This window comes from Rana temporaria, chromosome 4 (assembly GCF_905171775.1).
Source record: "Rana temporaria chromosome 4, aRanTem1.1, whole genome shotgun sequence".
NCBI lineage: Eukaryota > Metazoa > Chordata > Amphibia > Anura > Ranidae > Rana > Rana temporaria.
The window spans coordinates 187,811,118-187,824,478 of record NC_053492.1 but is presented as its reverse complement, the minus strand read 5'-3'; the positions used below and the strand labels follow the sequence as shown (position 1 = coordinate 187,824,478).

The following is a 13,361-nucleotide window of genomic DNA, read 5'->3' as shown; positions in this document are numbered from 1 at the left end:
ACATACTACCCACCTATACGGTATAGGTGGGTAGTATGTACATGAGAGGGGTGGGTAGTATGTACATGAGAGGGGTGGGTATTGGCGAGTAAAAATGCTGTCCCCCCCAGATTTGTAAGGGTTCCTACACCCATGGACGCAGGTAATTTGAAAGTCTACTGATACGCCGGCGTACTCTCTCTCTGGATCTGGCCCAAAGTGCCTGAAAAACGCCCCAGTGTGAAAGGGGTCTAAGAGGGTTTACTTCCTCTTGAAAGAACTAATATATGAGTCACTGGCAGTAAAGGAAAAGAGAAGCCTAGGCTGTGACCGAAATCCATACACCATAGCAGAGGCAAATATTTGTACATAGGCATCTTTCTTAATATTTTAACACAACATACCGTACAAAGGAAATTGGACAGATTTTGAGCACACACATTATTCCCTATGAGCTTGCTTTTAAATTTAAATCATTGAATTTTAGACCTATAAATTTAAAACAATAACTAGAGACTGAAGCCCTGTACACACAGGCCAGAATCTCATCAGGAAAAAAACGTTGTTGTTCCTGACGAGATTATTGGCAAGAATCTCTTGCCGTCTGAGTGTACAGACACTCCATTCAAACGTTTTTTTTGAATAGCAAGAATGCGGTGACGTCATCGCGTACGATGAGCATGCGCTCGTCACATTCAATGCCGTCGCCGCCATCTTGCTGCACCCTACATATGCCTAGGAAGCTACCGCGCATGCGTCAAAGTCATTTCAGAAAAAAAACAAGGCGCCTCTAAGTGCAGAAATATAAAACTTTTAATATCCCCTAAAGGGGTTAAAAACACTTACAAGATGGTGGATGAAGCAGGATATTAAAAGTTTTATATTTCTGCACTTAGAGGCGCCTTGTTTGTTTTTCTGTTCCCATTAGAGATTGCTTGTCTCCCTGAGTGCTGCCTAAAGTGTGTGAAGATCTGCTACCCTCTCCAACACAGACTTTATCTGTCAGGATTCAAATTCTTGGAGCGCCCTGGATATACACATTTTTCTGGATCTATTGTCAAAGTCATTTCGAGCATGCGCGGGTTTCCAAAGCGACAGGTAAGTATACACACTCTCTGCCGAGAAAGGATCTCTATTTTTCTCGTCAAAATTTTAGGCAGTTTTCTTGATGAGAAACCTGAAAGCCTCGTACACACGCACGGTATACTCGGCAAGAAAGCTCTGCCAGCAGTTTTCTTGCTGGTTCTTGCTGAGTAAACCAAGCTTGTGTACGAGGCTTCAGGCTCAGTTTATATATGTGGTAGCCTTTGCTGGCCGCCCCCCGAAAGCAATCTGTGGTGGATCACTTATTCTAATACGAAACAGGCATTTCACAGGTGGTGAGAATGTCATACATGGCCAAAATATTACAGGTCCCACACTAAAAACAACAGCAGAAGTACATATACACACATGCAGTGTTATACTGGCCACATATTTTTTTTCCCTCTAGATATTTTAGTTGTATTTTGGAGTATTATCTTCTGCTGCACTCATATTTTAATATTCCATTGCAATGATAGAAATATTGAAAAGAAAATCATGAAACAATCAGATTGAAAAGCATGTTGTACCACTGGTCAATGAAATTATACTCTAACGAAGGTTTGATGAACACCACAATCACTGCTTCAGAAATATACCATTTACAGCAGACCTGGGAAAACTGCACCCCTAGGGCCTCATCCAGCCGTTTGGGTGTCCATATCTGGTCTTTGATACCTCCACTATTAGCACACGTCTCTGAGCCTGTCAGCTTCGTCACTGAGGAAGCTGACAGGCTCAGAGAGCCATGCTGTCAGATGTCTGTGTGGAGAGCTGCAAGAGCTGAGAGGAGAGAGCCAGAGGAGGTAATCGTTACAGCAGGGAGGCTCGGTTCCAGTGGGAGAGCGTTGTATAGGTTATATCCTGGTGCCACTCTGCTACCTAGCCAAGTTCTCCCTGTGTTAGCACGTGTACGCTGCAAACCACAGGAGCCATGCACCTGTTCTTCACTTCAGGTCAGAAACAGCAGAAATCCCCACTGTATCAATCTCAGGCTCTCTCTTTCCAGTCACAGTGCTTTCGAGAGTGTATTTGACAGGTGGTAAGGAAAGGCTATGTTGCTCACTCACTGCCTGGTTTAATGCTATAATGCCACACTACCACTTTGCAATCCCATGCATTGCACGTGCTTGTGGGGTGGCCCCCTTGAACTCAGTGGGCGAGTTTGACAAGAGATGCCACTTGTCAAACTCTGTACCCCAATTTAAAAATGCTGCAGTCACAACATCGTGGGTGTGTCATGTGAACAGCCCCAGTCCAGACTGTTGTTTTACAGTTCAGGTGAGCAGCCGGGGGCCACCCCACAACTTCCTGTGTGAAAGAGACCTATTTCATGAGCATTTGTACCTATTATTCCTAGAGCCAGGTGTTTGTTTTCAATATGTTTACGTACTTACAGACCTTCCCAGGACCAGGTCCAAAATTAGGAATTAAGGGCCAGATTCACATAGAATTGCCCTGGCGCAGCGTATCAGAGATACGCTAAGCCGCCGTATCTTACCTGGCTCTAAGTCGAATCCAGGAAGATTTCGCACCGTAAGTTACGGCGGTGTGGTGTATTTCTCGGCGCGTATTTCAAATTGGGCGGGTAGGGGGTGTGATTCATTTAAATAAAGCGCGTCCCCGCGCCGATTGAAATGCACATGCTCTGTTTCGAAATTTCCCAACATCATTTTTTTAACTTAGACGTGAGTTACGTCCTTTCCTATTCACGGACAACTTACGCGAAAAAAAAAATTCTAAATTTCGACGCGGGAACGACGGCCATACTTAAACATGGCAAGTCTATCTATACGCCACGAAATAGCAGCTTTAACTATAGGCTGGGAAAAGCCGACTAGCGACGACATAAGAGAATGCGACGGCCGCGCGTACCTTCGTGGATCGACGGAAAAAGCGAATTAGCATACCCGACACGGAAAACTACGCAAACTCCACCCAGCGGGCGCCAAAGTATTGCACCTACGATCCGAAGCCGTACGCCTGTCAGATCGAATCCAGAAGCCATTGTATCTTGGTTTGAGGATTCAAACTAAAGATACGACGCTGCAAATTTGAAAGTACGCCAGTGTATCAGTAGATACGCCGGCGTACTTGCTCTGAGAATCTGGCCATAAGTTCAGTCCTCCACAACAGTCCTATTTCTCATTTGGCCCCTAAGGAAAAATAATTGCCCACCCCTGACTTAGAGTTTTACTTACTCCCATCACTGGTGTGCACAGTGACCACTGAACTGTTATTGGTTTCTACCAGCCGATGTAGTTTCACAGATTGCTATGCAGAGAAGGAGAAAATAGACAACTGATTAAATAAAAATTTTCTCTAAGATTGTTAGATGAAGGTTGGGGACAAAGACTGATTTTGCCACATGTCAAACCCCTAAATAATCTTTAAACAAAATAGTATGTATGTAGTGGGGGGATTTTGTGGCACAGAGCAAGTAAAGTATATGTGAACCCTTACCTTGTAAAACAACTCATTCAGTTTAAAATAGATATAAAAGACAAAGCATGTATTTATATATATATACACAAAATATTATAATAATACCTTTTTTTATAAGTGATCACATACCCTCTGTTCTTAGCTGCATAAGGAGCTCAATGAGCTGGAGGAGGGGAGCAGCACTACACTGGTCTTCCCAGCCAATGGCTGGGCAGGGAGGCATGTCAGCTAAGCAAGCTAAACAACATGTTTCTCAATATTACAAAGAGAAAACTGGATTCCAAATATTTCCCACCATATATAGTACATACTGCAGATCTTAGCTAAATATAAGAGTACTGTTGTAAGAACAGGTATACTGAAACAAGTTAATAGCTGACATTAGCAATTAGGAATCTAATCCATTTAAATTCTGATATACTGTACAGCTCGCTCTCTTTCTGTTCATTGGATGAGATTGGAGGAGAATTAAATTTCACTGCAACATACATATATACTGTATGTTGCTGAATTTATGACACTTTGTAATACATAGAGCCTCTTTTGTTGGCATGCGACTCTCTCCCCATCAGCGGAGCAGTGCAGGGAGGTGTCAGTGAGACACAGCTTCTGCTGCACTAATGCATTTCAAACTCAGAATACCCTGCGCTGTAGCCGTACTGAGGGGAAGGCTCTGTGCCCCTCACACAATGTATAAGCTGGGAAACATTGTTTGGTTCTCTAACTGTGCTGTAGCTGTGATCGTCAGCTTTTGTGATGGGGAAGAGATTGGTTGTAGTTCTGCTAGTGAAGCAGTCCCTATTCCCATACCTCCCAACTTTCTGAGATGGGAATGAGGGACACCTATCAGCAAAAGTATGTAGGTATAGGAAACACCCCTTGCCACGCCCCCTAAGGCCCCGTACACACGACCGGATCTGTCCGCTGGGATTTATCCGTGGATCAGTTCCAGCGGACAGATCCAGTCGTGTGTAGGCCCGAGCGGATATTTTCCAGCGGACATTTGTCCAGCCGACGGTTTTCCAGCGGATAAAAATTTCTTAGCATGCTAAGAAATCTATCCGCTGGAAACCTGTCCTTCGGACTTATCCGGTCGTCTGTACAGACTCACTGGATAAGTCCGTCCGATCCCCATCCCTCGCATGCGTCAAAATGATTCGACGCATGCGTGGAAGTATTTACCTTCCAGGGTCGCGCACGTCGCCGCGTCATTGTCGCGGCGACGGCGTGGCCACGTCACCGCGGATGTTTTCCGCGGGGATTTTGATCTGATGGTGTGTACAAGCCATCAGATCAAAATCCGGAGGAGAAATGTCCAATGGAAACGGTCCAGCTGACCGTTTCCATCGGATATCCTCTCGTGTGTACAGGGCCTTAAAGGAGAATTGTACAAAAAAAATAAGATTGGTTAAACCCATAAGTGCTTTTTTACCGCTACTATTTCTTTATATTGGCTTTTGGAATTTACAAATGCAGCAATTTAGAAATCAGATGAAAGGTTTAGCACTGGGAAACACTTTTTGATAGATAAAAAGTGCATTTTATATACAACTTAATAGATCAGACCAAAATGAGGGACAAATGAGGAAAATGAGGGACAGAGGGACATTGCTCCAAATCTGGGACAGTCCCTCGAAATCAGGGACAGTTGGGAGGTATGCCTATTCCAGGAGGAGGAGGACTGTGATTGGTGACTGTTAGGCCGTGTACACACGACCGGTCCAAACCGATGAAAACGGACCGAAGTCCAGTTTCATCGGTCCAAACCGACCGTGTGTACGACCCATCAGACTTTTGTCCTTCAGACCAAAGTTTTAGAACTTGCTTTAAAATCGAACCGAAGGACAGCTGACCATCGGTCAAAACCGATGGTTAGTACACAAAAGCATCGGTTCAAAACCCGCGCATGCTCAGAATCAAGTCGACGCATGCTTGGAAGCATTGAACTTAGTTTTTTTCAGCACGTCGTGTGTTTTACGTCACCGCGTTTTGACCCGATCGGTTTTTGAACTGATGGTGTGTAAGCACATCAGACCATCAGTCTGCTTCAGCGGTGAACCGATGAAAATGGTCCGTCGGACCATTCTCATCGGATGGATCAACCGTGTGTACGCAGCCTTAAAGTCAATCACAGTCCTGCTAGCCCCACCCACCATCTGGGGAAAGATGACTCGCTTAGTTGCCGCTAGAAATCGCAGAAAGTATGAACTTCAGTGTGACTGAGAACCACAATCAGGTGACCGTTTGTGGAATTAATTGTAAGTTTCTGGGAACTTTGTTAAAAAAAATATATATATATGTATATATTGTGACGCTATGCGAGGTGCGATACATGATCATAGGTACATTTCACCTCGCATACGTTCTATCATGAGAGACTGAACCGGAATCCATTCCGGGTTTTACAGCCTCTGGGCCTGGCTAGGGTTCCGGTCCGGATGTTTGGGTCCACTGGAGTCCACAATCAGCTGGACTTTAAATGTCCAGGAAGAGAGCACAACAGGGCTCTGGCTTGAAACTCAGGAAGGGACCTGAGTGAGGGGAGCGCTGGACTAAAAAGGTTTGCTTTACTACATGTTTTGTGGGTGTCAGGGACTAGCCCCACACTGTATAGAGAGGAGATCCTGTTTGTTTAGTTTAGCGCCGGACGACAAGGATTTAATTTATTGTTTTGTTTATTTTAATCTGCAAACCGTTTATAAATAAAATCTGGCATCCGCCAGACTTAAAAGAAAGTGCCTGCTTACAGACTGTGATTTCAGAAAAGGTGATCCCCACGAGCTAATCCCTCACAATATATATATATATATATATATATATATATATATATATATATATATATAATATTTGTGTGTGTGCGTTTTTTTTTATGTGTGTATATGTGTCACTTACTGCTGACCCCTCAGCTCTGCGTCATCTACTACTAATGACCTCTGCATCACCTACTCCCAACTCATTCTGTTGTAGTGCTTTGTATTGAGTAGTGGGAAGAATTCATGAATTAGGCTACCCAAGGGTTATTTTAACCCTTTAAGCATGCACCACAGCATTAAAGCCATGTGCATTGCACATGGTTGCAGGGAGATTGTGGTACGGCCCCATTTACTTGAATGAGTCACATTCAGTTTCAGTAAATATGAACTGGGATACATCCTTACTAGGCACACAAAATAAGCTAACCATTTTTTTTAGTGACAGGAGCATTGACTGACATTCAGAGAGCTTTAAAAAAAGCGTTTCCGAAGCCATGTTTTGAAACAAGTGTAAACGAGCCCTAAGGCTACTTTCACACTGAGGCGCTTTACAGGCGCTACAACGCTAAAATCGGTGCACTGGCAGGACGCTCAAAAAGTCCTGCTAGCTGCATCTTTTTTTTTTTAACAGAAAGAGGTTTTTATTAACAAAACAGCATTACAAGATATGCATTATTCGACAATCAGATTTGCATAGCAATGATGACAGTCAGATACAGGTGATTTCAGCATTTACAGATCATAAAACAAAGGAAAATCAAGAAAGGAAAAGGGAAAACAATACAATTAAAATAAGCAACAAGGTGCTAGTCCCTAGCCCTCCCTCCCCAGTCCACCCCACCCGTAAGCCACCAGGCGCAAGCCCAACCGGAGTGCTCCTCAGAGTACACGCGGGCAAAAAGACCGTCGCCCCTGCGCCAAGTCTCTAGATAACCAGCCAAGACGTGTAAGGACCCCAGCAGCCGATCGAAGTGGGCAGCGCCCCGAGGGAGAGGGGGGGACAACGGCCCCCATGCCGGGCGGAGGGGGAGTCCATCTCAGTCCCCCACCCCCCGGCCCCCCATCCTGGTGCGTCCACCCAGGCCGACCAGACCTTATCGTACTTAGCTGGGCACTGCCTACTCTCGTACGTTAGTTTGTAAAGGGGCAGAGCCGAGTCCACCGCCTTCCTCCAGGATCCAAGGGTGGGAGGCCCCACCGACTTCCACCGCAGCAGTATCTCCCTCCTAGCATAAAACAATGAGAACGTAATACATAGCTTAGTGTACCTGTCTCCCTCGACCTCACCCAAATGACTCAGAAGGAGCACCAAGGGATCCAACGGGACTCTGGTTCCTCCTATGTCGCTAAGCCTCTCTGCTACCCCCGCCCAATACGGCCGAAGCTTCGGGCAGTCCCACACCATGTGCCAGAAGGTCCCCACCTCGACCCCACACCTGGGACAGTTCGGGTCAAGATGCGGGTATATGTTGGCCATTCTATGAGGGGTGAAGTAGGCCCTATGTAGGAACTTGAGCTGGAGGAACCTGTCCTTAGCTGCTATCATGGATGGGATGTATGTGGAGACACACTCTTCCCACTCCTCCTCTCCCAAAGCTGGAATGTCCCCCCTCCATTTATCCATTACCCGGGTGAGTTTAACATCGTGGCCCACCGTCAGGTACATGTACAGAGTGGAAAGGGGCTTCCCCATTGTGCTCGACGTCAACAGTCGCTCAATTGAGTCAGGTTCCAGGGTCAGTGCGTCCGGGAATTGGGCCCTCATCGCATGTCTCAGCTGAAAGTATTTAAACTCGAGGGATTTAGGGAGGGAGTACTGTCGTCTCAGGTCTTGAAAGGGCTTGATCCTACCGTCTGCTATAACGTGTTTAAGGGTGGTGATCCCGCGTCTAGCCCACTGTGAGGGTTCGGGCAGATCGCAGAGATGAGGTAGGGTGGGGTTACCCCACAGTGGGGTGTGTGGAGAGATACAATTTGGTTTAGCGTAGATAGCTCTGGCCGCCCGCCACACCCTAACAGTCGTCTTCATGGACGCCGTCAGAGGATGGGGAGCGCCGGGACCCCTGTACACCAGATTAGACAACGCAGCATATGACCCCAGTATGGCAGCTTCCAGCCTCACAGCCGGGTTTTGTCTGGGCTGGGAGAACCACCAGCGCACCGTAACTAGGACAGCCGCCCAGTAATACAACAAAAAATTTGGGAGGGCCAGTCCACCCCCCGATAGGGGGAGATACAGTATCTGTCTCGCAACCCTGGGTGGCCTTCCGGCCCAAATGAAAGAAGTCAGCACCCCCTCCAGTCGCCTGAAGAAAGTTCTGGGAATGTGGGAAGGGGTGTTGCGGAAGAAATATAGGAACTTAGGGAGGAACACCATTTTAAGCAGGTTCACCCTGCCAACTGGGGTTAGTGGGAGGGTGCGCCAGGCCGTGCATTTGTCCGTGAGATGAGAAAGGAGGGGCCGTACATTCCCCTCTATATATTCCTGTGAGGTGTTGCTAATCCGAATGCCTAGATATGTGAATTCGCTTACCCACTGGAGGGGGGTTCCAGTATCTACTCTGGGAATCGAGGGGTGCAGTAGGAAGAGAACGGACTTACCCCAATTTATGCGGATTCCTGAGAACCGTCCGAATTCCTCAAATAGGTCAAGCGCTCTCCGTAGCGACTGAGATGCATCTGCCAGGTAAAGTAGAGTGTCGTCCGCATAGAGGGACACCTTCTCCTCTATATCCCCCACCGCTATGCCCTTGACCCCGGCCTCAGCCCTCAGGGCAATGGCAAGGGGCTCGACCGCCAGGGCGAAAAGTCCCGGCGATAGCGGACATCCCTGGCGTGTGCCCCGACCCAAGGGGAAGGTGTCTGAGAGGAGGCCATTCGTGCGGACCCTGGCCCTGGGAGCAGCGTAAAGCATCCCCAGCCATGTCAGAAAATTTGACCCAAAGCCAAACCGCTCAAGGACTCCCCACAGGAACTCCCACTCCACCGAGTCAAAGGCTTTTTCGGCGTCTAGAGACGCCACTACCCCTGCCGCCTCCGGCCGCGCCCTGTCCATGTGCGTGTAAAGCCTTCTAATGTTAATGTCCGTTCCCCTCCCTGGCATGAACCCCGTTTGGTCTGGATGTACCAAAGCAGTTATGACTGTGTTCAGTCTCCTGGCCAAGACTTTGGCCAGGAGTTTTGCATCAACGTTTATCAGTGAGATGGGGCGGTATGAGGAGCACACGGTCGGGTCTTTACCCGGTTTAGGGATCACCACCACAACTGCCTCACTCAGGGAATGCGGGAGCTCCCGCGCCCTCTGCGCCTCTGTTAACATACCGAGCAGTTTGTCCGTCAAGTCCTCAGAGTATTGTTTGTAAAATTCAACCGGTATACCGTCGGGGCCCGGCGACTTACCCGATTGGAGGGTCTTAAGAGCTTTCAAGAGTTCGTCTGAAGTTATGGGGGCATCTAGCAGTTCTCGGTATTTAGTAGTCAGAACTGGGATGTCAATGGGATCTAGATAGGAGGCCAGGTCGTCACTTGAGTATCCAGCCCTGGAGCTGTAGAGGCTTTTGTAGAAGGAGACGAAGCAGTCGTTTATTTCGTCAGGGGCATACAGTAGGTCTCCCCCCGGTCCACGTATGCAGGGCACGCACATCCCCCCGGATTGTTCCCGTGACAGCCAGGCCAGTAACTTCCCGGATCTCTCCCCCTGTTCGAATATACGCTGCGATTGGGCGAGTAAACGTTTCTGGGTGAGAGCCGTGCGAATTCGCACCACCTCCCCCGTCAGGGACTGAAGAGCGTCATAGTCACAAGGATCCCTGGAACGGACATATTGTGCTTCCTGCAGAGCCGCCCTCCCTTCTGCTCCCGCCAAGTCAGCCCTCCTCTCCCTCCGAACCCTAGCTATTATTGATTGATATCGACCCCGCGTGTAAGCCTTAAAGGCATCCCAGACCGACAGCGGTCCGGCCGAGCCGGGGTTGACCGCCCAGTATTCCCTCAGTGCCTCCCTAAAGTGACCATCCACCGCCTCGTCCGACACCCAGAACCTGGACAGCCTCCACAAAACTGTGCCCGGGGCCGAAGAGAGCTCCAGCGTCAGGAGAAGCGGCGCATGATCCGAGATGCCCCTTGGGAGAATCCTAATGTCCTGAACCTTCGGCAGCGCCAGGCCCCCCAGGTACGCCAGGTCTATTCTAGAGAAGGACCTATGCGATGCAGAGTGACAGGTGTAAGCCCTGGAGTGAGGATTCCTCCAACGCCACACATCCGTCAAGCCATACAGCTCCGCCCACTCCACCAGACCGGAGTGGAAGGATCCGCTCTGGGACATCCTGTCAACGCTCTGATCCGGGACCATGTTAAAGTCTCCCATTATGACCAAATTATCGCTAGCAAAATCCGCTATTCTCGAGGTGATTCGGTGTAGAAGAGAGATCGATGCAGGAGGGGGCAGATATACCCCTGCTATAACCAACCTCATGGACCTAATCTGTGCATGAATTACGACATATCTGCCATCCGAGTCAAGTGTCAAGTCGAGCAGCCTAAAGGGGAGGGACTTGTGCACCAGAATGCTAACACCCCTGGCGAAGTTGGAATAAGTGGAGTGATAGTGGTGCCCTATCCAGGGTTTTTTCAGGGCCAGCGTTCTACTACCCACCAGGTGAGTCTCCTGGAGGATACAAATATGTGGGCTATGAGCCCTAATAAATTGAAATACCAGTGACCGTTTTGTTGGAGAGTTTAGACCCCTAGTGTTCCATGACAGTATATTAAGAGCTGACATACCAGCAGCTGGGGGAAATTATCTCAGGATGACAAGGGCGCCCACCCCCTGAGACCGCTCTCTTGACTCGGAAGGGACACCCACAACATACACCTGACGCTGACTTAAGTAATGCATATTCAGAACCTACTTGCAAGACACTTTTTTGAAGAAAACAAAAATAAAACACAAACCATAAACCATCCCAAACATGGGAACCCTCCCCTCCCCCCACCCCACCCAACCCCTTAAAACTGAGGCAGGTTTCCATGCCAAAACCAACAAACAGCTCGCCGGCTGCAAAGGGGGGTCCTGTGCAAGAGCCGCTCCCAATCCCCCACAAGTTCAGCGGGGTCAAGGGGTGAGTTGCGCTATGTCCTCCTAGCTGTCGCATCCGCCGGGATATATCACAGACTATCGGGAACAAAAAAAAGAAAAAGAAAATTCAAAAAGGCATATTTAAACAAAGGGTCCCTCCAGTAAGAAAGGGGAATAAGTAAACCATCTACTCGTAAGGATTGCAGGCCCGTCTGTCAAATCCTTGGGTGACAGGAGGTCGCAGCTGCAGAAGTCTCCTGGTTCTTCCAACCAGGGGCACCATCTTAGTGTCCCCCACGTGGGGAGTCCCTGGGCACCCCGTAAAGGCAGCCCCAGCATCAACGGGCAGAACAGTTGCAACAGACGCTGTGGGTGTGAACCATAACAGAGGTATAGTGTAGCGCTCGCAAGAGCGAGTCTAAGGACGGGGCCCAGAGCATGATAAGGATCTTCCGTGAGTACTTACGGCTCAGGCTCTTGGATGATGATCTCGTGGCAGGGATTCCAGCCAGGCAGAGGCGTCTCTCGGGGAGTTGAAGAAGCGGGTTGTCTCACCATCCTGGACTCTCAGGCGGGCCGGGAATAGAACGCTGTAGCGGATGTTGCGAGCCCTCAGCGCCGCCTTCACATGGTCAAACGATTTCCTCAATTTCTGCGTTTCTATCGAGTAGTCAGGGAAGATCATCAATTTGTTGTTCTGGAACCTCAAATCCCCCACCGCTCTAGATGCACGGAGGACCTCATCTCTGTCCCGAAAGTTGAGAAGCTTGAGGATAAATGTGCGGGGAGGAGCTCCCGGAGGGCCAGGCCTGGGTGGGATCCTGTGAGCCCGTTCCACCGCATAGTGAGGGGACAGGCGTGCATCAGGCAGAAGGTTGCGTAGCATGTCCTCTACAAAGCACGTCGGGTTGTTGCCCTCAGCGCCCTCCGCCAGGCCGACTATGCGCAGGTTGTTGCGCCTATTTCTGTTCTCAGCATCCTCAGCTCTATACTCCAGGGCTTTGACCTTAGTTTGAAGCGAGCGCAGTGCTGCACCGTGTTCCGCGACTATATCCTCCGCGTTACTGACTCTCTGTTCAGTCTCTGTCACCCTGGACCTGAGTTTGTCCATGTCCTGTCTGATAAGGCCAACATCCATTTGTACTGCCTCTATTTTAGCCGTGAGTGTGGATTGACACATGGCTATAGCCGCCATAACTTCCGCCAGCCACGGGGGCCTCTCTCCTTCCGCCTCCATTGGGCCCGTTTGTGACGCCCTGTGCTGGCTGCGAGTGGCCCGGGGGGTAGCCAGAGGGTCTGGCGTCAGCTGGGGGGGCTCTGGGAGAGGAGGGAATTTGTATGTCTTCCCCTTGCCGCCCTTTGATCCTGACCGGCCTCGCCTCATTCAATTGTCTCTGCGTCCACAGTTAAAGCCTCCGGACGCCCCCCGGCTCCCTAACCCCGAGACACCCAGGTGTCAGTCAGCCGTGGAGGAAGCAAGGCAAGGTTCTGCGGGCCGCACGCACGGCAGTAGTACCCCTCAAGCGTGGAGACAGTAGGGCCGCAGCACTCAGCAAAGGGGGGGACCGGATCAGGGGGGGGGCAGAAGCAACTATCAGTCCCTCCGGGGGGGCTCCCCAGCAAGCAATCCACCCGCCGGGTCCGCCTGTGTGGTGAGCGGTGTGGTGGCCACCAGGGGGGGCCGCAGAATAAAATTCAGGCCGCGGCCTCGTGCAGGCCTAGTCCAAGGCCCCTGTGGTGGAGCAGGAGCGGGCAGGAAGTGCCTCCATGGCGGTCCCCCGGAGCGGATCACCGGCCAATGGTGTCGGATGTTCCCCGCCCGCCGAGCGGGATCGCGGCTGCCGCGAGCGGAAATTTAGGCTGCGGCTTCGTTGCGGCCTAGTGCGGATCCCGCGAGGAAGGGCCGGAACGGGCGTTGAGTGCGACTGCGGTGGTCCTCGGGTGCCGGGTCTGTGGTGACGAGCGTGGAGTGCGCTGGGCGGGATCGTGGCTACGGCTGGTCCGGGTGCTGAAAATCGAGGCCG

The 13,361-nt window shown here is 50.0% G+C and overlaps 1 protein-coding gene across 1 annotated transcript in view; it reads right to left on the bottom strand.

Annotated features, from left to right (window-relative positions):
- Nucleotides 1–13,361, bottom strand: part of LOC120936831 (probable cation-transporting ATPase 13A4) — a 112,372-nt gene that overhangs the window by 59,350 nt on the left and 39,661 nt on the right. The window contains exon 8 of the mRNA XM_040349531.1: nt 3,264–3,336. Coding sequence (XP_040205465.1) covers nt 3,264–3,336 — 73 coding nt within the window. The remainder of the gene's footprint in view (nt 1–3,263; nt 3,337–13,361) is intronic.